This window comes from Lolium rigidum, chromosome 5, assembly GCF_022539505.1.
Source record: "Lolium rigidum isolate FL_2022 chromosome 5, APGP_CSIRO_Lrig_0.1, whole genome shotgun sequence".
NCBI classification, from domain to species: domain Eukaryota; kingdom Viridiplantae; phylum Streptophyta; class Magnoliopsida; order Poales; family Poaceae; genus Lolium; species Lolium rigidum.
Genome location: NC_061512.1, coordinates 157,648,057 through 157,675,879, shown reverse-complemented (window position 1 = coordinate 157,675,879; position 27,823 = coordinate 157,648,057). Strand labels below are relative to the sequence as shown.

Below are 27,823 nucleotides of genomic sequence, written 5' to 3'. Positions count from 1 at the left end.
CCTTGTGCGATTTTGTACGACAATTCATCCCACGAGGGGTGGGTGCTGGAATGCAGAGGATGTGAGACCTTTCACAATGAGTATTTCTTAGCGTTGTATTTCAGTTAGTTTGCTGATGTGGTAAATTACCAAGTGTTTTGTATGTTACACTTAGTAAATAATAATTGTATTTACCATGTGCTCGACAAATACAATCGGGATGCATGAGGACAGTGGGTGGAAAACCCGATTCCAATAGTGGAGATGGTTCTGAAATCCGCAGGACTTAGATCGATGAGAAAATTGTTCAAGAAAAGGACTAAAAGGATCATTTGTGTGCTCAATATCAATTCCTACTCGTATTGATTTCTCCAAAATTTCCTAATTAATTGGCGGGTGCTTCAACAAAGAAGCAACACCGTACCCTATGCCGTTGCAAGGATGCGACACATGAATGTAGACACTAAAAGCCCTTGCTCAACTGCTTCCGGAATCTCCTGATGAACATATCGGCAGCCTGGTCAATCTCCTCCTCCATGTTGAACTCCAACCCCTCTACCTCTCGGTTGATCCTGATAACATCCATGACCGATGGCTCGTCGTCATCATCATGGCACGCATCGAGTAGCACATCACCATCATCTTCTTCGTTGGACTCCTCAGTGTAGGAGTTGTCATCATCGCTGAAGATGGGGTGCAGTGTCCAGTCAGGGCAGCCACCATGACCAGTTTCCTGACCGAACAGAGCCAATTGATGAGAGAGATCGGAAGCCATGTCACCGCCATGGATGACGGCCGGTCTCCTCTCGACCTTGTGCGGCATGAGTGCCTTGCGACAGTCCATTCTCTCAGGGTCAGCCACAACGAGCGCGTGGATCTTGTGAGAGATCACCGCGACCGAGGTCATCCTGCGGCGCTGGAGCGCAGCGAGGACGAGGAGCCTGCCTGCGAGCACCCCCGTCTTGCTCTTGCACATCGCCGCGGCCTTCTTCAGGAGCTGTGGGGCCTTGGACATCTTCATCTTTGATGTTTTTTAAACATAAGGCCTAAGCCCTGCTTTAAATTAATAAAGCCGCGAAACCGGCAGATACAAAGTGCATACATAGCAAACACAACGAACAGGACACGGATACACAAGCAAACAAAGGATAAAAACTACGAGCTTCGCTTGACACGCCGTGTCCATCGTCTTCACGAACGCCGACACCAGGAGAAGCAGGGTAGTAGGGAGCATCATCCGCAGGCACACTGCTTGCATTTCTACCACAAGAACGAAAGGAGGCCAGCACACAGTCTCTGACTCCGAAGAGGGATCCCTTCCCTCTCGCCCCGGATCGCAGGGCGCCGCACCGTCGAAAGGCAGAGAGGTTCCCCCAAGAACGCACCATCGCTGAGACTACCCAAAGCTCAAAGGAGAGATCAAGACCAGCTGCCGCACCGTAGGCCACGCCACGGCCATCGCCACCCACATCACCGTCCAGAGGACGCACGCTGATGAACGAAGGCGCACCAGGAGGATCGGCAGACAAAAAGCAGCAACCACCACCAGACCCAAGCTTGCGGAGCAACCTCCAGACCTGGCTCGACGCCGCACAAGGAGCATTGCCAAGAACCACCACCGACAACAGAAGAACCTTGCCAACCACCCCAGCAGCCCCGGACGGAGCCTTCAGGAAGGGGAACGACGTCGTGACGCCGCCACCGCCCAAGCAGGGACTAGGGTTTTCACCCCGGGCAGGGGGTTGGGTGGGGAGGAAGAAGGGACCTCAACGAAGCCTCCAAGGAGGGAATCGGCGCCGGGGCGTCGACGACGTCGTGGCCACCGCCGGCCGTAGGTTTCCCCGGTCCCGACCAGCCCCACCACCAACAACCCGGCCACAAACACGCAGATCTGGCCGAAAGTTGCGAGCTTCATCGGTCGGGGCGGAGATCTCCCCAGCATCTCGACACCGCAGCCCGGCGGAGGGCCCCGAGCGCCGCACCACACGTTCACCGCCTCCCCGCCGCCCGCACGGCCGAGGACACGGGCCCGCACCACCCACGGCCGCCGCTCGCCGCGTAGAAGACAGCGCCGTTGCCACCATCCGGAGCCGCCGCTCCGGTGTCCAAAGATCCCCACCGGGGTCACCACCAGCCGCAACCGCCCCGGAGTCCACGGCCGAGGTCGTGGAGGAGGGATTCGCCGAGCAGCGCCCCAGCCATGGCGGCCGCCGCGCAGCAACCAGCCCCCATGCTACCGTGCCGCGGAGCGAGGACCACGGGCCGAGGAAGGAATCCCCGCCGCCCCTTCACCGGCGACGCGGCCTTCGGCCGGCGTCACCTCTGGGGGCGACAAGGAGGGGCGGAGGAGGAGGGGTGGGCGGGCGGCGGCGCGCGTAGGGTTTCGCCCCCTCGGTCGCCTGGAGGGGGCGACGCGAGGGGAACGAGACGGGTCCTCTTCATCTTTGATGTTGAGAGGGTTGCCAAGCAGCTGCCTCAGGTTCGAAATTGGGATCAGATCCAGAGACGAGAGAAGTTGGTATTTTGTTTCTGAGGCATGGAACTTGTCCGGAGGCTACAAGGGTGTATTTATAGTCTGAAGGTGAGCACGCAATTAACGGTGAAGTACCTTTGTTCATGTCATGTCGTGATCAAAGTTTTGGTCTCCAGCGCAAGAAAGCACGTGAAAGTACCATTGGAGAAAAATTGGCATGTGGAGTGAGCACTATAAGTCTAAACAAGCAAAAAAATATAATAGCAGGTCACAAAGGGTCCTTCCGCAGGGACGTGATAGGCTATTTGGGTCCCAAATTTCCACTATCTAAAGCTGACGAATGATTAAAATTTTATTTGCCCAAAAGCTCGCTAGCAAGCAATACACGAGCAGCTTCTCTTTGCGGTCTCCTGCCGTGTTATTCATGCCCAAAATACAGAAAGTTGCAGCTCTAGCGCGTCCCCTGCTTTGTGCTGCCGTGAGATATGCTTAGCGTTGCTTCTCTTCTTGTTCTATGTGCTCTGCTGCTCCATCGATCTTCAACACGCATAAAGCGGTAGAGATATCTGCGACAGATAGATGGGAGTTTTTGGCTTTTTAGTTGTCACAAAAATGTTATGGAAACGGAGACTTGAGCATTTAGCCTCCCAATGCACGTGCTTGCCGTGCTCTCACGCAGCCATCAAGTCTCATGCATGGTGTGTACATTGTTTTTTGGATTTTAGCAGTATGCATATATATTTTTATGTTGTGTCGGGCGCGCATCGTTGAGTGTGCTAGAATAATTATGTTTAACAATGTCGTTAGATGTTTTGAATCTAGTTCAGCCTCGGTCCACCATAAAACAGTTTTTCTAACGAATTTCCCTTAAGGTCTTCTTGCTCATGACATTAAGCTGTGGAGTTTAGATGTAAGGAACCCACTTTTGGATAGTACCCTTTTTATTCAGAAGGTAAGTGGGGAGGCAAGTGTTTGTGTGACCCCCTCGCGTCAACTCCCCTAGGCAACCGATGGGGCGGGGGACCCTAATCCCCTAGACGAGGCCACTCCGTGCCATACTCCATGATTGAAGTGTAGGTGACCTGGTCAATAAAGGGAACGAAGGAATCAAACATGACCCTATGATTGATGTAGTCAATAGTACAAAACAGCCCTAAGCACACCCGCCATCATACATGGGCCTCACAACAAACATGGTGAAATAAAAAGGCGCGTGTGATATGATGGATAATAGAAATGGGTGATCGTGAGACCGTAGCTACATACACAATGGTCAATAGTGGATGATAATTGCCTAGACATGCCAGATGGGTCATTATACTAGGCCCGTTCTGATCTGGGCCTCTATGTAAACTGTGGAGCAAGGAAAATTGTGGGTGTGGCCCCGTAAATATACATCACCATGTTACGCTTAGAGAACCTAACTCTATCACTATCTCCCCCTTAAAAATCAATCTACAGGAAGTGTGGCGGTGGCCCTCGGGTGATGCGAAAGAAGTAGTGTCACGTCCTCCTGAGATGACATATGACCAGCACTAAGAACACTCCCTCTTCTCCATAGTTATTGAGCTTCAATCGCGTGGATCTCTCTCCCTAGCCAATTAATCACCCCAAATTTTAGGCATTGAAGGAGGAGGGCTAGATCTACCTATCTACGAAATAAATTTCAAAAAACCCCAACCTTTACTTTGTGAATTTGGAAACCCTAGATCTTCTTAATTAGTGGGGATCCTTGTTGTTGAGGGCATCTAGAGCCTACATCTTGTTATGACTAGTTTTTGATGTCGTTGGGAGCCTCCATGACCTTTGTGAAGTTGTGCTCCAACCTTGTGTGAAGGTTAGCCGTCTTGAGTGGCATTGCTTAGTGGAGAGGTGGGTACGCCTTTGTCGTGTGCTCACGAGAAATAAGGTGATGCCTTTGTGGCGGTTGGCACATTTGTTTGCGTCAATGTAGACGTACTTCCCTTGGAAAGGAACTACGGTAAACATACTGCGTCTCGTCTTCGTTTGCTCCCCGGTTGTACCACTACCTTTTTCGCACGCTATTTTACTTTTTGTTTTTATTTTCTTATTTGCATCGCATTATAGAATCATCGCTTATTTCAAGTTACACCATTACTTTCCTAGTTCCAGTGTTCCACTATTAAATTTAAAAAACCGAAAAACTTGTAGCGTCTATTCAACCCCTTCTTGACCCTCACGTTACCCTTTCATAGTGACTACATCTTTACCTTGTGTCCGAGTGTATTATGTTTATGCCGAGTGTTTGTATATATGTTACACAGTCGGAGGGCAGTATGCAAAAAAAGAAACTGATACCAATAGTGGATATGGATCTTAAATCAGCAGGTCTTAGATCTTGACAAAACTGTTCAAATAAAGGACTAAAAGGATCATTTGTGCTCGATATCAATTCACACTCACATTGATTTCTCCAAAACTTTCTAATCTGTCGGTGCCTAAAAAAGACGACAACACCTAGGCCGTTGCAAGGATGGGATACATGCATGCGGAAAACTAGACCCACTAAAAGGTCTTGCTCAACTGCTCCCGGAACCTCCTGATGAACATATCGGCAGCCTGGTCAATCTCCTCCTCCATGTTGAACTCTAACCCGTCTACCTCTCGGTTGATCCTGATTACATCCATGACCGATGGCTCGTCCTCATCATGCCAAGCATCGAGTAGCACATCACCATCGTCTTCGTCGTCGCACTCGTCTGCATAGCAATTTTCATCGTCCCTGAATATGGGATGCAGTGTCCAGTCAGGGCAACCAAGCATGACCACTTTCCTGGTCGAACAGAGCCAATTGATGTGAGAGATCGGCGGCCATGTCCACACCATGGACGACGGGCTGTCTATTCTCGACCTTGCACATCACGAGAGCCCCCGGGCCATCCACTCTTTGCCGGTCGGCTACAACGAGGGCGTGGATCTTGTGAGAGATGACGGCAACCGCGGCCATCCTACGGCTCTGGAGCGAGGCGAGCAGGAGGAGCCTGGCCGCGAGCATGGCGGTCTTGCTCTTGCACATCGCCGCAGCCTTCTTTATGAGCATGGGGGCCTTGGCGATCTTCATCTTTGCTTCAGAGAGGTGGCACACCAGCTGCCTATGTATGGCAACAACTAAGGAGCTGTGATGCCTCAAGCTTAAAAAGGGTAGGTCACTGGAGATGAGAGAAACTGGTTTTGGTTTCTGGGGAATGGAACTTGTCTTGGCCTCCATTCCCTCCAATGTTGTATTTATAGTCAGAAGTTAAGCGTGCAATTGACAGTGAAGTATATTTTCTCATGTCATGTCGTGATCAAGCTTTTAATAGCGTAATAAAGCATGCGAAAGAAGTGTTGGAGAAAAAAATAGGCATGTGGAGTTAGCACTGCCTCAGGGAGGCGATTGGCTCTTTGAGGTCCCAAATTGCCACTGTCTAAAGCTGAGGATGACTTAATAAAATGCGTTGCTCGAAAGGTAGCTAGCAACTAGACTGGGCAGCTTTTTTTGGCGGTCTCCCGCCTTGTAACTCATGCCCAAAATACCAGAAGTTGCTGCTAGCGCGTCCCCGGCTTTCTGTTTCCATGAGATCTGCTTAGCTTTGCTTCTCCTCTAAGCGCTTTGCTGCTCGATCGATCGTCACCATTTGTAAAGCTGAAGACGTCTCCTTGATAGATCGATGAAAGCTATCATTATTTTTCATATCATCCCAACAACTTTATGGAGTCTAAGATTTTAGTATTTAGCCTCGCAATGCACGTGCTTCCGGAGTTCCCGTGCTCTCACTGCAGCAATCACCACATCAAGTCTCATGCTTGGTGCATATCATTGTTCGGAAATCTGTGGGACGATTTATTTGTTGTTATTGTTGTTATTGTTTCGAACGCCGTGAAGTTCGTTGAATGGAATGAGCTTCTAGGGAAAATATATGTCTTAGTAAGTCTTTTTAGCTTTTCATAATGCACGCTTGTACCTTCGCAACTTCATTTTAAGGGCACAACAACTCTCTTTTCGTTTTTAATGGATTTTGGTGGTTTGAATAAAATGTAGAGACAGACTGAACATTTACAAATAAAATTAAAGAAAAGTCTATCACCGACAGTTCACGCACCCGATCTTCTTCTTGATCAAACAGTGCCAACTGATCAGAGAAATCAATGATCATGGCCATGGATCGCTGGCTGTCTTCTCATGAGAACCTTGTGGCAGTCCACCCACCCTTGTCTTCCCCAAGTCAGCTACCACGCCTGGCTCCTGGTTCTTGTGTGATATCGCAGTGTAAGTTCTCACATTAATAAGCTGTGCAGATAAACTAGGGCCTATGCTGTTGAAAGTTGAAACGGAACACACGGAAATATGCCATCCGTTCAGATCAGCTTAATTGTCGAAGCCAGTATGGGAGTTATCATGCATGAAGTTATTGCCAGTTGAGTTGGGATATCAGTTTAATATCGAAGTTTGTTTTCACGGAGACTGATGCACCACCACCACCATGGGCTATGTCCAGAAATGAACACCATGCAAGAATTGGCTACAGAAAAACCACCACTTGAGCATCATCCCTTCGACAAAATACTCTGCATGACTAGGAAGCGATGTTATGAAACCGCGCCACACAGAAGAAAAAAATAGCAAAATACTATGCTCTGAAAATACATTTCGAGGTAAGCATCGTTTCTGCCATCAAAAAGCGAGTTCCACATAAGAGACCCCAATGCCACACTGCCGTTGCCATCCTTCGAGTGCTCCTCCTGATGCTGCCTGGTCAGCAGCAGCAGATTGCCCTAATTTCCAAATTCTGCCTGTGCTACCAGGGCTGCAGGAGCAGCATGCCGCCAATAATCTGAACTACATTCTACGCCAACAAATGCAGCACAACCAATACATAATATCCACATCAATGTTAATTTGGCTCTGATCTACCTATCTCCTATAGTGGTAACAACAACCGAATTATGCATATTAACTTATTGCCATAAATAACTATATCAAATGTTGTGTGTTAAGAAGATAAGCCATTAAAACTTTCAAATGTTATCCAACTCGTCAAACAATCCAGATTTTAGGAAACTTGTCCAATCCTTCGCACTCGCAGCATCTAGAAGAAAGCAAAATACCACTGAAACCCGCTCTGATTAAGTCACCAGCATATGAGCAAATAACAATTAGGCAGGTGCAATTCATTCATCATTCTACAATCAAACTAAGGTTCAAGATAATCAGATCTGAACTAAATTCGAATTCAATAAACACACACAAAAAAAGAAATGGGAAATCATGGAAAATAAGAAGCAATCCGTTGTCAACATCTCCCTGCCTGATAATACATGGAAAATAGTAAAACACACAAACACACACACACAGCATTGTTGAAAAGCATAAAGCAGATTAAAAAAACCATAAAAAACTAATTAAAATAAACAAGTCAGATCGACTTAATGGCACATTTATGCATCTTGGCCACCGAAATGTAACACCTGATACCTGCAAAGGAAAAAATAGCAGTAGCCGACGTTTGTTCTGATAATATGGAAAAAAAAACTTTGGGAGTTTAGTCTCCCAATTTATTTATGACTCATGCACTAAACATTGTGTTCGCCATTGAGCAAACTGTGACAACAGATCCGAAGTTGAATCATCTCAGCATCACATTAAAAATCAACATTTGAAACAGCAAATATTAGTGTACTGGCTTGTAATATTAGCAGTCTTGGCTACAACTGGTCCAAATAGAGGCTCTAAGAAGCACATTAGGGACTCATGTGGTAGAAAAGTAGAAACATTCTACAAATGGACGATCTAGATAGTTGCTAACAAACCAAGTTTAATGAAGTTTTACTGACGAATCAAATTATGTCTTTTTGATCATGCCTTCGACATTAAGTGCTCCCTTCGTCTCATGAAAGTTCTCTTATCTTTTTTAAATTTTGATGTAGGTAACACTATTTAGCACCTAGAAACATCGAAATTTAGACAAAGCTAAGACAATTTAGACAGAGTTAAGACATGTTTCATAGGATGGAGGGAGTATTAAACATCTATGGAGGCCAAAACTGAAGAAACTAGAATCAACACAAATCATAGCTGTTATTCTAGTGGCTAATGACAAGTTACAGGTATATGCTGAAACCGTAGAACTGCTACGCTCTGTCAGTTACAGATATGGCCAGCAGTAACGACTTAACTCTGAATCCACGCCTATAGGAAGAGGTATAACTGCTAGGCTATTCCTGTCAAGACTGAATTCAAGGATACTTGCCGAGCAACATGTAAAGGGGATACCAACAAACTTGCTTCGTATCAATAACGGGGTACGCAAGCTCATTAGAAGATTAGAAACCTCGGATGGAAGAGATGTTGAGATGAGATTACCCCATAGGCAGGTCTCCGACGAGGCGATATATGGGGAAATCTCATCTCAACACCGCTTCAAGCCAGAGATGTGTGGAGCACCAGTTCGAAAACCATGGGTGCATCGCACGTACAGGGAACGGTGGTCACCGGCGTGAAGAAGGATCTGGGAGAGTTGGTCGTCGTGGCGGCTGCGCATCTCGCACTTCTCACAGCTCGCTAGGTCATGTGGTGGAGTTGTAATCAGCCACAATATATACTGCAGAGGGTCGGCCCAAAGTTATTGTAATTGCAAGCGCTAATGAAGCCTAACACTATTCTTAAAAGAAGCCCAACACGTCTTTCTAAGAGAAAGCCCACGCTTGCAGGGAATTCCTGATAACTAAGAAAAATCAAAGGTTTGCTCAAATTTTCTCATTCTTCCCTGAAAAAATGTATTTCTTGTAATCCGTCGAAAAAAAAGTAATTTCCTTTGCATTCCAAATTTTTTTAACTAAGTATTCCCTGCATAGACCGGTAATGAACTACTTGTACATACAGACATATAGTTACGATACCACTGCCTAAAAAATGTTATGATGGGTCCCGATGATGGGTCGAAAGTTTCTTATCGAATTCTAGAGACAGAAAGACACGAAGATAGGCGATAGGGGGATTGTATTGCCAACTTAAAAATGTGCTAAGTGTGTACTATGGCAGATGCAAGGCTTGGAATTCCTAGAAAGATTTGGATGCTCCAGCGTGTCGATCGAGTCGGACTCTCTTGAACTGATCAAATGTTGTAACGACACGATTGAAGTCTGAAATCCATATGTGGCGATCTTAGCTGAATGTTCTTAAAAGCCGGTCAGATGATAGAGGTGTATTTCCATCATTGTCCAAGAAATGCTAATAAAGTGGTGCACGATTTAGCGAAATTTTCTATAGCTCAAAGGAGACCCATGTGTGGAATGGTGATCCTTCAGATTTTATTTTATCTCATGTAATTCCTGATGTAACATTGTTATCAGTTAAACAAAAATGCCAGGTGGCATTCCTTCAAAAATATGCAGCGGAGTGCCCCCATGGCCCACCTAGGCCTATTCCTACAAAATATCATCTGACTTGTGGGCGTGCTAACAAAAAGGACCACCTAGGCCGTGCAAGGATATGGTACATCCATGCAAGACCACTAATTAAAAGTCATGGTTCATCTGCTGCCGGAACCTCTTGATGAAGATGTCGGCAGCCCGGTCAATGTCCTGCTCCACGTTGAACTCCAACCCCTCTACCTCTTTGCTGCTCCTGATTGCCTCCATCACTGAAGGTTCATCGTTGCCAGCATCGCAAGCATCGAGTAACAGATCGACATCATCAGTGTAGCAGCAGTTCTCATCCATGTCATCGTTGAAGAGCGGATGCATGAATGTCCAGTCAGGGAAGCCACCATGACCATCCTCTTGATCGAACATGGCCAACTGATGAGAGAAATTAGCGGCCATGTCACCACCATGGACGATGGCCTGTCTACTCTCAACCTTGCGCATTGCAACAGCCTTGTGGCAACTCCCTCTCTCCCGGTCGGCCACAATGAGCGTGTGGATCTTGTTGGAGATCATGGCGACCGCGGCCATCCTGCGTCGTTGGAGCGTGGCGAGGACGAGGAGCCTGGCCGCGAGCAAGCTAGTCTTGCTCTTGCACATCGAAGTCGCCTTCTTAAGGAGCATGGGGGTCTTCCCCATCTTCATGTTTGTTGCTGAGAGATGGGAGGTGGCCAAGCAGTTGGCTCAGGTTTGAAACGGGGTAGTTCACTGCGATGAGAGAAGCTTGTTTTGGTTTCTGAGGCATGGAACTTGTCCTGAGGCTCCAAGAGTGTACTTATAGTCAGAAGCTGAGCGTGGAATTAAACGCGCAACCACCTTTGCTCATGGCATGTCGTGATCAAACTTTTGGTCCCTCGCAAAGCATGTGAATGCAGCATTGGAGAAAAACAAATGGCATGTGTTCTGAGCACTAAAAGAAAGAAATACATGAGTAGGTCAGAAAAGGCTCCTACCACAGGGAGGTGATTGGCTCTTTGGATACAAAATTGCCACCATCTAAAGCTGATGATAGCTTAACAAAATTATTTTTGTTGAAAGCTAGCTTGGGACCAAACCGAGCAGCTTTTCTTGGAGGTCTCCGGCCGTGTGATTCATGCCCGAAAAACCATAGCGCGTGTCTGTTCTTTCTCCGCTGCTTTGTGTTGCCGTGGGATGTGCTTAGCTTTGCTTCTTTGTGCGCTTTGCTGCTTGCTCGTCAACACGCAGAAAGGAGAAGCGATCTCCGTGGTAAATCGGTGGGTTTCTCCATTATTTTTCATGTTCTCATAAATCACAACACCATCATGGAGCTGGAGTTGGAGACGTTGTCACATGGAGTATTTAACCTTGCACTGCACGTAGTTCCCGTGCGCTCACTGTGGTAACGACCACATCAAGTCATTGCACGGTATCTGGACCATCTGAATGTGGTGATTCGTCCTGGATCCACTATAAGTCACTTGAGATTTACTTGCCCAATTAATTGTTCGTCGTTGAGCTTGGATGGAAACTGCAAGGGAAAATACATTTCTTCATAATAGTTGTCTTATCTTTTTAAGTTAGCCCTGACCGAAGCGCAAAGTTTTGTACACCTCTGGACTCTGGTACATTATTTTACAGCTCTGACTCGTTAATTTTATCTAGAATTAACCTTCTATTACTTGGATGTGGGAGATAAACTATAAAAGAACTTGTAGCAATCATTCTTTCTTTTTACAAGAGCAAGTCCTTGGATCACCTAGCGATGACTACAAGCAATTGAACGAGATGAAGGAGCGCCATCATCATCGCTCCTCTTTTATTGGAGCCAAGCAAAATTTATCATAATAGAGCTTGTTGTGATAGACAAACGGGATACCATTGTGTTAAGTCCCCGAAGAACCAGCACACGAGGTGAAGGGAAGCATAGATGGAACACCAACCAAATCCGGTGAGATCCGCTGGAAAGAACCTCCACACACCCAGTGGCGACGCTAGATTAGGAGGATTTTATTCCATCTTCAGAGACTGGCCACCGCCACGCCTTCGTCGATAGGACACAAACCATAAGTATACTAAGGAAAACATCAAAAAAGGAGCCCCCTCCATGGCTCTAAGGCCACATGAGGCGAGGGAGATCAGGGGCGCCACCTATGGGAGGCAGGAAGCCTAATCGCCCAAGTCTACCTCACATGAAGGGGTACATCTGATAATACTTTCTCGCTCAATGTCCTTGGCTACAAGCACGAATAAACAATATGATCGGGGTTGCTTTTGTTGTGAAATGTATATGTGGATTGCCTAGCCCTTTCCATCAGTTTGGACTTTTGGTTCAAGTGGCTAGTGCATGAAGCTTAACATAGTATCAGAGCCCTAGATCTCGAGTTCAAATCCTGGCTTTCACATGGTTTTTGCAATTAAGCCTAAAAATTGCTGTTCACGTGTTGACTTTCTCTTCTCCCGTCACACGCAAGTGGGGGTGTTGTGAAATGTATATGTGGATTGCCTAGCCCTTTCCATCAGTTCGGACTTTTGGTTCAAGTGGCTAGTGCATGAAGCTTAACAGCTTTATCTTAATTTAGCAGTATAACTTGGCTAAATTTCCTACTTTGATAGCATCTCTGAACGGTAGGTCTCCCCTCGACCGTTTTTCTGATAAAAAAAAGTTGGTAAAGATATAATGTCATAGATAATTGTATCTACCATGTGCCCGACAAATATACTCTGGAAGTATGAGCCTATAAGGACAATGGGTACAAAACCCGATTCCAACAGTGGATATATGGATCTGAAATCCGCAGGTCTTAGATCTTTGACAAAATTGTTCATCAGAAAAGGACTAAAACGACGGAAATTCTCTTTGGAGCTCGAGCTACATAGCTTAGTATTTTTCAAAATTGGAAAACACAATTTTATAATTTCAAAAATTTCTGCAAAAACAATTATAAATATACACAATCATGTACTCTATCAACGCACAAAATCTGAAGTGAAACGACTTATATTATGGGCTTAACAAAAATACGAAATCTAACAGAATATTGAGAATTTAATTTTTGCACTTTCATTACTTTAGATGTCATATTTTGGTATTTTTATGCAGCCCAAAATAAAGGATATTTTGAGTTGACACTTTTTCAAGTTGATAGAGTACATTTATTTTCTACAGCTAGATTTTTTGGTCGAATTTTTTTGGAACTTCAAAATGTCAATTTTGAATGGTTCAAAAAGCGGGCTATGTGTAGCTCGAGCTCTAAAAATCAGCATTCGGTAAAAGATCATTTGTGTGCTCAATATCAATTTCTACTCGTATTGATTTTCGAAAAAATCTAATTTGTGGGTGCCTCAACAAAAAAGACAACACGTCCTTGGCCGTTGCAAGGATTCGACACATGCATGTGGAAAAAAAGACCCACTAAAAGCTCTTGCTCAACTGCTGCCGGAACCTCCTGATGAATATATCTGCAGCCTGGTCAATCTCCTCTTCCATGTTGAACTCCAACCCCTCTATCTCTCGGTTGATCCTGATTACATCCATGACCGATGGCTCGTCGTCATCATGGCACGCATTGAGTAGCACATCACCATCGTCTTCGTCGTCGCACTCCTGGATATAGCAATTTTCATCGTTACTGAATATGGGGTGCAGTGTCCAGTCATGGCAACCACCATGACCACTTTCCTGGTCGAACAGAGCCAATTGATGCGAAAGATCGGCAGCCATGTCCACACCATGGACGACCGCCTGTCTATTCTCAACCTTGCGCATCACGAGAGTCCCTTGGCAGTCTACTCTTTGCTGGTCAGCTACAACGAGGGTGTGGATCTTGTGAGAAATGACGGCAACAGCAGCCATCCTACGGCTCTGGAGGGAGGCGAGCAGGAGGAGCCTGGCCGCGAACATGCCGGTTTTTCTCTTGCACATCGCCGCGGCCTTCTTTATGAGCATGGGGGCCTTGGCGATCTTCATCTTTGCTTCAGAGAGGTGGCACACCAGCTGCCTATGTATGGCAACAACTAAGGAGCTGTGATGCCTCAGGCTTAAAAAGGGGTAGGTCACTGGAGATGAGAGAAACTGGTTTTGGTTTCTGGGGAATGGAACTTGTCTTAGCCTCCAATGCTGTATTTATAGTCAGAAGTTGAGCGTGCAATTGACAGTGAAGTATCTTTGCTCATGTCATGTCATGATCAAGCTTTTAGTAGCCTAATAAAGCATGGGGAACAAGTATTGGAGAAAAAATAGGCATGTGGAGTGGAGTTAGCACTGCCACGGGGAGGCGATTGGCTCTTTGAGGTCCCAAATTGCCACTGTCTAAAGCTGAGGATGACTTAATAAAATGCGTTGCTCTAAAGGTAGCTAGCAACTTGACTGGGCAGCTTTTCTTGGCGGTCTCCCGCCTTGTGACTCATGCCCAAAATGCCAGAAGTTGCTGCTAGCGCGTCCCCAGCTTTCTGTTTCCATGAGATCCGCTTAGCTTTGCTTCTCCTCTAAGCGCTTTGCTGCTCGATCGATCGTCACCATTTGTAAAGCTGAAGAGATCTCCTTGATAGATCGATGGAAGCTATCATTAATTTTCATATCATCACAACAACTTTATGGAGTCTGATATTTGAGTATTTAGCCTCGCAATGCACGCGCTTCCTGAGTTCCCGTGCTCTCACTGCAGCAACCACCACATCAAGTCCTATGCTTGGTGCATATTATTGTTCGGCAATCTGTGAGACGATTTATTTTTTGTTGTTGTTCGGACGCCGTGAAGTTCGTTCAATGGAATGAGCTTCTTAACACATAGTAACATTTTAAAGACTTAGCTTTTTTTCTTGATAAGTCTTATTTAGCTTTTTATAATTCAGCATTGACGAATGCACGCTTGTTTACACATGCTCTACTTGCACTTTCTTTATGCTAATCAAACTAGAAGTTCTTTGAGTTCAATAGACGATGACTGGACACAACGGAAATCTTCCTCTCTCATAGGGTCACTGACTCAATTGCATTTCTTTAAGGGAGGGTTCTAGCTGAAGGGCGGTCCTTTTCATCTCTAACTCGAATGTTCGAGCTAATGTTTTCGGTAGTTGGAGTTGCAGGGAAGCTTCCCAGATGAAAAGAGATTGAATGAGAACTGGCAGAATGTATGCATGGAGATTGACTTGGTGCGAAGGAAGATAGTGGATCTTCCATAGGCGCTTTTCGGACTACACGCCAGTCTTTTTCACCAAGAGCTTGTTCCGATTTTAGGACACAACAATGCTCCTTTGGTTTTTAATGGATTTTGGTGGTTTGAATAAAATGAAGAGACAGACCTAACATTTACAAAGGAAATTGAAGAAAAGTCTATCAGCGACAGTCCACCCACCCAATATTCTTCTTGATCAAACAGTGCCAACTGATCAGAGAAATCAATGATCTCATAGCCATGAATGCTGGCTATCCTCTCATGAAAACCTTGTTGCAGACCACCCACCCTTGTCTTCCCCAAGTGGACTACCACCCCTGGATCCTATATCTTGTGCAATATCGCAGTGTAAGTTCTCACATTAATAAGCTGTGCATATAAACTAAGGCCTTTGCTGTTGAAAGTTGAAACCAAAAAGTTGAAACCAAACACACAGACATATGCCACATCCGTTCAGATCAGCTTGTCTTGTTAATACCAGTATGGTAGTTATCATGCATGAAGTTGTTGCCAGTTAAGTTGCAATATCAGTTTAATATCCAAGCTTTTTTTCACGGTGAGTGATGCACCACCACCATCATGGGCTATGTCCAGAAATGAACACCGTGCAAGAATTGGCTACAGAACACCACCACTTCAGCATCATTCCTTCGACAAAACACTCTCCATGACTAGGAAGCGATGTTATGAAACCGTGCCCCACAGAAGAAAAAATACTATGCTCTGAAAATGCATTTTGAGGTAAATGTCGGTTCTGCCATCAAAAACTCATAAGAGACCCCAGTGCCATGCACCCAGCCTCACAGTATTACTGACCACAGCACAGCTGTTCTCTTCGTTCACCCCTGACCCTGAAGAAGCCATCATTGGTACGAGGACGGAGATGGAGCTGAAGAACAGAGCAGCTGCCGTTGCCATCCTTCCAATGCTCCTCCTGATGCTGCCCGGTCAGCAGCAGCAGAATGCCATAATTTCCAAGTTCTGCATGTGCTACCAGGGCTTCAGGGGCAGCATGCGGCCAATAATCTGCACTACATTCTGCGCCAACAAATGCAATACAAGTCTACAATCGATACATAAGGCATATATCCACAGCAATGTTAACTTGGCTCTGATGTAACTATCTCCTATAGTGGTAACAACAACCGAATTATGCATACTTATTTATTGCCATAAATAAATATATCAAATGTTATGTGGTAAGAAGCTAAGTCTTTAAAACATCCAAATGTTAGCCAACTCATCAAACAATCCAGATTTTAGGAAACTCATCCAAGCCATCCCACTCGCAGCATCTCGAAGAAAGCAAAATACCACTGAAACTCACTCTGATTAAGTCACCAGAAGTTTATACAGTATGAGCAAATAGCAATTTGGCAGGTGGAATTCATTCATCATTCTACAATCAAACTAAGGTTCAAGATAATCAGATCTGGACTAAATAGGAATTCAACAAACACAAACAAAAAAAAGAAATGGTAAATCATGGAAAATAAGAAGAAATCTGATGTCAACATCTCACTGCCTGATACTACACGGAAAATAATCAAACACGCAAACACACACACACACACACCATTGTTGAAAAGCATAAAGCAGATTAACCAAACCACAAAAAATAATTAAAGGAAACAAGTCAAATCGACTTAGGCCCCCTTTGTTTGGGCTTTGGATTCTGAGATTCTGCTGTCAATCCTGATTCCTGAGAATCAGCTGTGATTCTTGATTTCTGGAATCAGAAGCAGTATGTTTGTTTACCCTGCTGTGGGATCTGAGAATCAGAATCTGTGTGTTTGTTTACTTTGCTGTTTGGACAGCTTTACGGACCGTAATTAATGTAAAATGTATGTTGTGTCTTCATTTGTGCGTGTTTTAGTTATTGCTTCTGTCGGAGTTTTATCGAAATGACAAGTATGTATACAAATATTTAAGAAATTGAAATCATCATCCAAAATGCACATTCAATTACCAATCATCATCCTAAACGTACATCAACCATCACCCGAAAGTAGTGCGTAAAACTAAACTCCATCTGTAGCTGCCAATAATTCATCAGCTATTCTCTCCCTGGTTACTTTCATGAGAGCATCATCACCATGAACAATGTTAGATACTCGACCAGTAGGTGGAGGCAGTAGATCCCCCGGCATGTAGTACTCATCACGATCACATCTATCAAACTCTTTATTTCTCAAGTGGCTGTCCCTAATAAAATTATGAAGTGCTATACAAGTAACAATGATCAAAGCTTGCTTGTCACAAGGGTAAGATGGCATATGCAATAAAATACGCCATTTCATCTTTAACACACCAAATGCACGCTCAATAACATTGCGTAGCGACGAATGGGCATGGTTAAAGATCTCCTTTTTACCACTGGATACAATTCTATATGATACAGTTCAGACGGAGCTAGCGTGATCGATCGATCGGCAACGTGAACCATGTATTAGGTACCATGTACAGGCAGCCACGTATATACGCGTGGCCGGCCGGCCGGCCGGCGTACGGTACGCCGTAGTACTTTGGATTGTATGTGTATATTTATCTTTCCTGTGATATTGCATGCACGTGCCAGGCCTTTATGTTGATTAGATGCTAGCTACACTTGAATTGATCCATCCAAAAACCAAGAACACATTTTCTAACCTTCACAGGGACGTGCTGGATGGAATTGGCGCTGCAGCCGGGCGTGGTGGAGTGGAACGAGTCGACGGCGGTTGGAGGTGCGGATCAGAGCCGTTAGGCGTTGGCCGGAGGAGCAGGTGAGGCGGCCGGAGGAGCGGGATCCGGCGGCGACCGGAGGAGCGGGAGCTGGCTGCAGCCGGAGGAGCGGTAGGCGGCGGCGGAAGTCCTCGGGCCAGCTCCAGGCGGCTACGTGGGGGACGTGAGGGGAAAAGATCGTGAGGAGGCAGAGATAAAACGAGGCTGTGCTAAAAAAACGTTTCGGCCCAAACAAAGAAGCTCGGGAATCACCTATTTTGCTGATTCTGGGATTATGGTTCTCTATGTGTATATTTCTAGAATCAATTCTACACAATCTGAGTATTATAGGAGCTGTTTGTTTCAAATTCTAATTCTACAACAGCTAGAATCTGAGAATCAACAATTTAAGCCCAAACAAAGGGGTACTTAATGGCTCATTTATGCATCTTGGCGACCCAAATGTAACACCTGATACCTGCGAAGAAAAAATAGCACCAGTCGAAGTTTGTTCTGTTAATACGGAAAAAAAAACTTTGGGAGTTTAGTCTCCCAATTTGTTTATGACTCATGCACTAAACATTGGGTTCACCATTGAGTAAACTGTGACAACAGATCCGAAGTTAAATCATCTCAGCATCATATGAAAAATCAACATCCGAAACCGGAAATATTAGTGTACTGGGAGTCTGGGACACACTCAGCTTGTAATATTAGCAGTCTTGGCTACAACTGGTCCAAATAGAGGCTATAAGAAGCACATCAGGGACTCGTGTGGTAGAAAAGTAGAAACATTCTACAAATGGACGCGGTAGATAGTAGCTAACAAACCAATTTAATAAAGTTTTAATGTTGAATCAAGTTATGTCTTTTTGATCATGCCTTCGACATTAAGTGCTCCCATGAAGATGAAAGTTGTCTTAACTTTTTAAAATTTTAATATAGGTAACACTTTTTAGCACCTAGATACATCCAAAGTTAGACAAAGTTAAGATAATTTAGACAAAGTTAAGACATGTTTCATAGGATGGAGGGGAGTATTAAACATCTATGTAGGCCAAAACTGAAGAAACTAGAATCAACACAAATCATAGCCGTTATTCTAGTGGCTAATGGCCAGTTACAGGCATATCCGTATATGCTGAAGCCGTATAACTGCTACGCTCTGAGAGTTACAGATATGGCCTGCAGTAACGACTTAACTCTGAATCCAAGCCCATAGGACGAGGTATGACTGCGCGCTAGGCTATTCCTGCCAACACTGAATTCAAGGATACTTGCCGAGCAACATGTAAAGGGAATCGTAACAAACTTACTTCGTATCAATAACGGGGGAAGCAAGCTCGTTAGAAGTTAGAAACCTCGGATGGAAGCGATGTTGAGATGAGATTACCCCATACGCCGGTCTCCGACGAAGCGATCGCTCGTTGTTCGGCGGCGCTTACCAAGACCGCCTAGAAGTGATATATGGGGAAATCTCATCTCAACACCGCTTCAACCCAGAGATGTGTGGAGCACCAGTTCGAAAACGTACAGGGAGCGGTGGTGGCCGGCGTGAAGGAGGATCTGGGAGAGTTGGTCGTCGTGGCGGCTGCGCATCTCTAAGCCTATCTCACAGCTCGCTAGGTCATATGGTGGAGTTGTAATCAGCGACAATATATAGTGCAGAGGGTCGGCCCAAAGTTATTGTAATTGCAAGCGCTAATGAAGCCTAACACTATTCTTAAAAGAAGCCCAACACGTCTTTCTAAGAGAAAGCCCACGCTTGCAGGGAATTGCTGATAACTAAGAAAAAATCAAAGGTTTGCTCAAATTTTCTCATTCTTCCCTGAAAAAATGTATTTGTAGTAATCCGTCTAAAAAAGTAATTTCCTTTGCATTCCAAAAAAAATTAACTAAGTATTCCCTGCATAGACCGGTAATGAACTACTTGTACATACAGACATATAGTTACGATACCACTGCCTAAAAAATGTTATGATGGGTCCCGATGATGGGTTGAAAGTTTCTTATCGAATTCTAGAGACAGAAAGACACGAAGATAGGCGATAGGGGGATTGTATTGCCAACTTAAAAAAAATGCTAAGTGCGAAATGGCAGATGCAAGGCTTGGAATTCCTAGAAAGATTTGGATGCTCCAGCGTGTCGATCGAGTCGGACTCTCTTGAACTGATCAAATGTTGTAACGACACGATTGAAGTCTGAAATCCATATGTGGCGATCTTAGCTGAATGTTTCTTAAAAGCCGGTCAGATGATAGAGGTGTATTTCCATCATTGTCCAAGAAATGCTAATAAAGTGGTGCACGATTTAGCGAAATTTGCTTATAGCTCAAAGGAGAACCATGTGTGGAATGGTGATCCTTCAGATTTTATTTTATCTCATGTAATTCCTGATGTAACATTGTTATCAGTTAAACAAAAATGCCAGGTGGCATTCCTTCAAAAATATGCAGCGGAGTGCCCCCATTGCCCACCTAGGCCTATTCCTACAAAATATCATCTAACTTGTGGGCGTGCTAACAAAAAGGACCACCTAGGCCGTGCAAGGATATGGTACATCCATGCAAGACCACTAATTAAAAGTCATGGTTCATCTGCTGCCGGAACCTCTTGATGAAGATGTCGGCAGCCCGGTCAATGTCCTGCTCCACGTTGAACTCCAACCCCTCTACCTCTTTGCTGCTCCTGATTGCCTCCATCACTGAAGGTTCATCGTTGCCAGCATCGCAAGCATCGAGTAACAGATCGACATCATCAGTGTAGCAGCAGTTCTCGTCCATGTCATCGTTGAAGAGCGGGTGCATTAATGTCCAGTCAGGGAAGCCACCTTGACCATCCTCTTGATCGAACATGGCCAACTGATGAGAGAAATTAGCGGCCATGCCACCACCATGGACGATGGCCTGTCTACTCTCAACCTTGCGCATTGCAACAGCCTTGTGGCAACTCCCTCTCTCCCGGTCGGCCACAATGAGCGTGTGGATCTTGTTGGAGATCATGGCGACCACGGCCATCCTGCGTCGTTGGAGCGTGGCGAGGACGAGGAGCCTGTCCGCGAGCAAGCTAGTCTTGCTCTTGCACATCGAAGTTGCCTTCTTCAGGAGCATGGGGGTCTTTCCCATCTTCATGTTTGTTGCTGAGAGATGGAGGTGGCCAAGCGCAGTTGGCTCAGGTTTGAAACGGGGTAGTTCACTGCGATGAGAGAAGCTTGTTTTGGTTTCTGAGGCATGGAACTTGTCCTGAGGCTCAAAGAGTGTACTTATAGTCAGAAACTGGGCGTGGAATTAAACGCGCAAGCACCTTTGCTCATATCATGTCGTGATCATACTTTTGGTCCCTCGCAATGCATGTGAATGCAGCATTGGAGAAAAGCAAATGGTATGTGGAGTGAGCACTAAAAGAAATAAATACATTAGTAAGTCACAAAAGGATCCTGCCACAGGGAGCTTATTGGCTCTTTCGATACAAAATTGTCACTATCTAAAGCTGATGATAGCTTAACAAAATTATTTTTGTCGAAAGCTAGCTTGGGACTAAACCGGCCAGCTTTTCTTTGCGGTAACAGGCCATGTGTTTCATGCCCCAAATGCCATAGCGTGTGTCTATTCTTTCTCCGCTGCTTTGTGTTGCCGTGGGATCTGCTTACCTTTGCTTCTTTATGCGCACGTGCTTCCCATGCGCTCACTGAGGCAACCACACATCAAGTTCCATGCTTTTTTCGAAATGGGAGCTTCGCCCCGGCCTCTGTATCAATTGATGCACACAGCCGTTTTATTGCATAGTTTAACATTCAGAGGTTATATAACTCAAAGGTCACACAAAGTATACACAAATATTAACCGGCGGAAAAAAAAGGAAAAAACTCTGATGCATGTTGCAATCTCTTAGTAGGCTGTCAGCCACCCTGGTTGTAGATATCCCGAGCAACCGTCTCCAGATGGCTGCATCCAGAATCCATATGCGCATGCTGAGCCTCATGCATGATATCATGTGTATATTGTTGCCACACTTGCCCAATTGATTTGCGCCATCAAACTTGGATGGGGCAAACTACTAGGAAAAATCATTTTTGTAATTATAATAATCGTCCTATCTTACTATTTCAATTCGCCTCTTGATTTTGGTACATTTTTCTTGTGAAATTCCTATCTAGCTACCCGTTAGCTTCATCTAGAATTGAGCTTCTATTAATTGGATGTGGAAAAAAAACTGTAAAAGAACGTGTAGCAATCATTCTTACTTTTTAGCAGAATAGTGTTTGCAATTTACACGCAAAAATATGGGTGTCTAACTCTCGAAAAACGTACATTTTGGATCAGAGAGAGTAGCTAGTGCGGACGGGGCAAGACTTGTCGAACGGTGACATGGTCAAATCACACTCTGCAAATGCTTGTAAGAAATGGAGGTGACCTAGAAAATAATGGGAGCATATAGGGTCGATATAATCCGCAAAATTGCCACTAGTGCTCAATGTGGGTTTTCATCAGCAACCGGTATATTGGGGTAGCCTGTTTGATTTGAGGCACAACATCGTAAATCAGTGATAGGAATGTAGCAACGAACCTATTGTCGTCTATCGATCGAAGACCGCAAGCCTCACGAGTGATCTAGCTGTGTAAGAAGTGTAGTAGGGGGTGAATGTCGGTATCAATTATTGAGAAGATACTATGTGGTGAAGCCTTGTACGCTAGTATCCTAGTTCAAACAATTTAGAAAAAGATTTACAATCACAAAAAATCATTACTTGTCACATACGAACACACATTTAGAACATAGTTAGAACTTGTAACTTGTCGAGGCCTGCAAAAATACCTATCCTTGGGGATGCATATCCATGAATCCGACTATCCATGGTATTCCTCTCTCTCACCTGCCACCACTATCACTTCGTTAGTGCTACCTAAACATCATGATCACGTTGATATACCAAACACAGGATCCTAAAAGCTCTTGTTCATCTGTTCGCGGAACCTGATGATGAACATTTCGGCAGCCTGGTCGATATCGTAGTCCAGGTTGAACTCCAATCCCTCCAACTCTGGGTTGCTCCTGATTGCATCCACTACTGACGGCTCGTCGTCATCCTCCGCGTACTCCTCAATGTAGCAACAATTGTCGTTGTCATTGAAGATGGGGTGCAATGTCCAATCAGGGCAGCTGTCGTCGCCATTTTCTTCTTTATCGAACAGAGCCAACTGCTGCGGGAGATCAATGATCTCACCGCCATTGATTGTCCGCATCGTCTTGATCTTTCGCAGCAAGAGAGCCTTGTGGTAGTCCAATCTCACCTTTGCCTGGTCGGCGGCCACAATCAGCGTTTGTATCTTGTGCGAGATGGCGCCCACTCTAGCCATCCTATGGCGGAGCGAGGCGAGGACGAGGAGTCTGCCCGCTAGCACGCCGGTCTTGCTCTTGCACATGGTTACCGCCTTCTTCAGGAGCATAGGGGCCTTTCTGATACTCATATTTGTTGCTGAGAGGTGGCCTAGCATGCAGCAACTAACTAAGATGCTGCACTACGTACGAGGGTCAGAGTAAGGCTTGGCATGCGCAGATGGTGTGAGGCAAGGTGGTTTTCAGATTCACTGGCCTTGCCCTGAGGCGCCTAGCTAGGATGTATATATAGTAAGGACTTCAGAAAACACGGTGCCCGACTTTTCTGCTCACGTCATGGTCATATTTTTTGTTGTCCAAAGCGTGTGAAAATAACAATTGGAGATCACAATTTTAGCATGTGGAGACAGGGATTGAACATTATATAGAATAACTAAGTTGGGTGTGTGGAGGCAAACTTATAGAGGCAAGTAAAGCTAGCGCTGTGAGGTCAGGAAGGAAATGTCGAAAGTATTCCTACAGTTAGGCCATAGAGAACACATGCGTTTGGGATCCCAGTTAAGATCTCCGTTGATTTATTATACATGCGCCCTCGGTAGTGGCTGCTGACCGTTCTTTCAATCCTGCAGCATTGCTGAAAGCTGCAGCTCGCCAATCAATCATGCGCTCTCTCTCTCTAGCTTTAGTCTGTCCCGTTGCTTGCTGTTGCCTGTGACTTTGTGTGGCTTTCCTTCCCGATCCTGTGTGCACTAGATTTTAAATGCTAGTTATTATCCTAGCATCTATTCGTTGCAGTTTATTCCTCCCATTAAATGTGTATAGCTCCCGTATTTGTCTCATTTATATCATGTATAGATGTGTTTTCAAATTTTTTTTTTTGAGAAACACAGTACAAACGCAGGCGCTCACATACACGCGCATACACTCACCCCTATGAACGCACACACGCACACCCTACCCCTATGAGCACCTCCGGAAGACCGAGCCGGCGGATTGGATCTTGAAATTGACGAAATCACCACAGGCGCCTCGCTGTCGACGGGAACGTCGCCTCCCACTGAATGAATATTCCACCTTTATGAGACACACAGATGTTAAACCTGGGGTTTGAACTCTGGTGGGCTGGAGTACAACCACCCTCCTAACCACCCAACCTCAGTTTGGTTCTCATGTGTTTTCAAATTAATTAACTCATGTTCACTACTTTGTCCACGGATTTTAATGCTCCAACCGACGGTCTGGATATGCAGGGCGCTAGAGGCTATGAGCCAAAAATTCACGTCCTAGGAGGGTCCTCTTTGATTCGAATGGAAAATGCATGAGCTAGCTAGTCTCAAATATACAGGAAATCAGACATTGTCCGTTACATCTTTTTTCGGTTTTCCTAAATACTACTAGATTAGAATACCACACACCAGTACTCTCTCATTATTTAATTAGATGGATTTAGACATTTAGTTGGTAGTGTCGAATTTGAAAGAATCATAATTATTGGAATATTTATCAGGTTAACAATCCGTTTGAATCTGTGAACTTCTTTCAATGATATATTTTAAACAAGCCTAAAAATATTTGTTTCGATAAAATTCAAAATTTCAATTCCAAAACACATTCAAACATGATGGTACACAATAAAAATCAATAAAATTATATTCAGAAAACTGTGTCTCCAAATTTAAAAATACGGCAAATGCCAAATATTTCTAACTCCGAGGAACCTAATTTAAAATAGAGTGAAAAGTAATTGTTTGAAAGAAAGAAATCATTAAGTTCTAGAATTCAAAATTTGATTCCCGAAACATGTTCATATATGATGTTACATAATAAAATTGTCGAATTATTCATCAAGGTTCACCAAGTTTTATAAAGTTTCACCAGTTGGTCTTCAAAAATAGTCCAAAATTATTCAATGTTAGTCTTATGAAGTTCTCTTCGCTAGGAACTCAAATATTGAAATGGTTCACAAATTGAACTTATCATTCAAAAGCAACAAAATTTAATTTTTAGTAGTGTGGCAAAGGATAAAATGTTTTCACACCAAATTAGAAATAAAAAAAAGGAAGGACAGAAAAGGTACGGCATGCACGGTATATCCTGTGCATACTAGAAGGGCATTTTTCGAGTACTCTAGCAATGTCAAATTGTCAGTGAAGCATAGTAGGGGGAGGTGGTGGAGCCGATATGGATTTTGATAAGATACTATGTGGAGAAGTTGTAAATGCTTGTATCAAAGTTCAAACTCCTTTTAAGTAAAAACAAAAACCCTTTATCTAAAAATCAGAGTTCAAACAGTTTAGAACAAGATTTAGTCACAGAAATTCATAAGTGTTTTCTTTCCTTCCCTTTCGGACACATACGAACACACATTTAGAACGTAGCTAAGGGCATCTCCAACCGCGCGACCCAAACCGCGCCCGCGCGTCCGTTTGGGTCGAGCCGGACAAAAACGCGGCCCAGCGCGGGGACGCACCGCAAAAGCGGACGGCCGCGGCGTCCGGAACGACGCAAACCCGGCCCAAATCTGGGCTAGGTTTGCGTGGCCGCGGATGGCACGCGCCGTCCGCTCACGTCCGCGCGCTGGTCGTGTCGTCTCCCTTGGGCTCACCTGTCGGTGACCAGGGAGACTATTAAATGGGGACTGGAGGGGATCTGGCCCTCCACTCCAGTCCCCACTCCACTCCCCGCAGCGAAACCGCCGCCATGGCCAAGCGACGGTTCGCCAACGACGACGAGGCGAGCAGCAGCCGCCGTCGCCCGCCGGCGCTGCGGGCTGCGGGAAGAAACCTAGGCGGCCTCCACATCGGAGAGGCCGCTCGCGGCGGTGCGGCATTGCCGCAACCGCCGCCTCTCCTGCTCGAGCCGAAGCCCGAGTCCTCGGAGGAGGACCCGGACCTCCGCGCCGCGCTGATGATCTCGGCGGCGGAGGAGGAGGCGCAATGGCCGCACCTCCATGCGGCCATTCGCACCTCTGAGATGGAGGAGGCAGCCCGGCGGGAGGTCGAGGAGGCGGAGGGCTGGGAGCTCTACGCCCAGGCCCGCCAGGCGCTACGGGAGGAGGAGGAGGCGGCGCGGCGGGAGGAGGCCAGGCACCGCGCCGACGAGGAGCGCCGCCAGGAGCGGCGGCGGCAGGAGGACAGGCGCCGCGCGGAGCAGCGGCGGCGCCAGGAGGCCAGGCGCCGCGCCTGGCAGGAGAGGCAGCAGCGCCTCAGGGAGGAGGCGCTGCTCCGTGCGCCGCCGCAGCGTCGGGTGGCTCCGGACCCCCACTCACCGTGGGAGGAGGCCCTGTGGTCTCCGTGGCCGGAGTCCCCGGCGCGGTCCAGCCACAACAGCGCGTCGCCGCCCGGGGACGTCGTCCACGACGACGACGTCGCCGACGATGCCCACAAGGGCTAGGCGGCGCACCGGCGGCCACCGCGCCGCCGACCAAACCCTAATAGAGGGTTTTTATATTTTTTTAAATTTAAAAGCCCATATAGGGGCTTCTTTTGTTAGTTTTATTTTCCCAAAATAGGGCTATGTACAAATTTGCCCAAAATAGGGCATATGTTCAATGAAATTTCGTTTAGATTCGCATTTTGTTCAAATTTCGTTTAAATTGGCCCTATGCGATGCGTCCGCGCGTTGGGCGCAGCGCGCGACCCAAACGGACACGCGGACGCGGGGCGCTGTCCGCGTGTCCGGGCGGCGACCCAAACGGCCCAAAACGGACGGCCTAGCGCGTCCGTTTTGGTCGCGCGGTTGGAGATGCCCTAAAACTTCCAACTTCTGGACGGCTGCAAAACTTCCTATATATGCTGGGGGTGGACAAAACTTTTAAATCCATGCATCTGAGACCATCGACTGTATTGTTCTCTCTCACCCACCACTACTATCATTTTGTCAACGCTTTCTAAACACAGTATCATGTTGATATACCAAAACAAAGGACCACTAAAAGCTTTTGTTCATCTGCTCTCGAAATCTCCTGATGAATATTTCGGCAGCCTGGTCGATGTCGTCTTCCTTGTTATACTCCAACCTCTCTACATCTCGATTGCTGCTGATTACATCCATCGCCGACAGCTCATGATCATCCCCCTCGTACTCATCAATGTAGGAACAATTGTCGTCATCGTTGAAGATGGAGTGCAATGTCCAGTCAGGGCAGCCACCATCACAATTTTCTTCTTGGTCGAACAGTTTGATTTGATGAGAGAGATCATCAACAATCTGACCCCCATAGATCGCCAGCGACTTCTCGGCCTTCCGCAGTACAAGAGCCTTGTGACAGCTATCCACTCTCACCATCACCCGGTCGGCAGCCACCATCAGCGACTGGATCTTGTTAGAGATCACACCGGCCATGACCATCCTGCGGTGGAACGATGCGAGGACGAGGAGCCTTGCCGCTAGCACGCTGGTCTTGCTCTTGCACATGCTCACGGCCTTCTTCAGGAGTGCCGGGGCCTTGCCAATCTTCATCTTTTTTTGTAGAGAGCTCCCTGTCAATGACACCAACTAAGGAGCTACACTGCCTCAGAGACATACGCAGATCACCGGAGTGCTGGTCGGGTTGATGAGAGTGAGTGTGAGAGAAGGTAGTTTTTGATTCATGGGCCTTGTCGTGAGGCCCTATGATGTATTTATAGTGAGAAACTCAGATACCCAGGCATGCAACTGCGCCGCACTTCCCTGTGCTCACATGATGATCAAGCTTTTGGTTGTCCAAAGCGTGTGAAAATGATACTTGGGCAAAACAATTCGAGCATGTGGAGGCAGTGCACTGAACACTA

The 27,823-nt window shown here is 46.0% G+C and overlaps 6 protein-coding genes and 1 pseudogene across 6 annotated transcripts; all 7 read right to left on the bottom strand.

Moving 5' to 3' along the window:
- Positions 1-265: 265 nt before the first annotated feature.
- On the bottom strand, positions 266-2,507 carry LOC124658078. The gene is made up of 2 exons (XM_047196520.1): positions 2,429-2,507; positions 266-1,007 (listed from the first exon to the last, which is right to left on the bottom strand). The coding sequence occupies exon 2, from the start codon at positions 998-1,000 to the stop codon at positions 443-445; it is 558 nt and encodes a 185-aa protein (XP_047052476.1). The 5' UTR covers positions 1,001-1,007; positions 2,429-2,507; the 3' UTR covers positions 266-442.
- A 2,304-nt stretch (positions 2,508-4,811) lies between these two features.
- LOC124658363 lies at positions 4,812-5,650 on the bottom strand (annotated as a pseudogene).
- A 4,093-nt stretch (positions 5,651-9,743) lies between these two features.
- On the bottom strand, positions 9,744-10,601 carry LOC124658367. The gene has a single exon (XM_047196717.1). It carries the CDS (start codon positions 10,520-10,522, stop codon positions 9,971-9,973), a length of 552 nt encoding a protein of 183 aa, XP_047052673.1. The 5' UTR covers positions 10,523-10,601; the 3' UTR covers positions 9,744-9,970.
- A 2,474-nt stretch (positions 10,602-13,075) lies between these two features.
- LOC124651369 lies at positions 13,076-13,909 on the bottom strand. Its single transcript, XM_047190465.1, has one exon. The coding sequence runs from the start codon at positions 13,803-13,805 to the stop codon at positions 13,251-13,253; it is 555 nt and encodes a 184-aa protein (XP_047046421.1). The 5' UTR covers positions 13,806-13,909; the 3' UTR covers positions 13,076-13,250.
- Positions 13,910-20,066: 6,157 nt separating this feature from the next.
- LOC124651228 lies at positions 20,067-20,927 on the bottom strand. Its single transcript, XM_047190349.1, has one exon. The coding sequence runs from the start codon at positions 20,843-20,845 to the stop codon at positions 20,294-20,296; it is 552 nt and encodes a 183-aa protein (XP_047046305.1). The 5' UTR covers positions 20,846-20,927; the 3' UTR covers positions 20,067-20,293.
- Positions 20,928-22,504: 1,577 nt separating this feature from the next.
- On the bottom strand, positions 22,505-23,235 carry LOC124651805. The gene has a single exon (XM_047190839.1). It carries the CDS (start codon positions 23,207-23,209, stop codon positions 22,658-22,660), a length of 552 nt encoding a protein of 183 aa, XP_047046795.1. The 5' UTR covers positions 23,210-23,235; the 3' UTR covers positions 22,505-22,657.
- A 3,746-nt stretch (positions 23,236-26,981) lies between these two features.
- Positions 26,982-27,512, bottom strand: LOC124656582. Its single transcript, XM_047195298.1, has one exon. It carries the CDS (start codon positions 27,510-27,512, stop codon positions 26,982-26,984), a length of 531 nt encoding a protein of 176 aa, XP_047051254.1.
- Between the last annotated feature and the right edge of the window lie 311 nt (positions 27,513-27,823).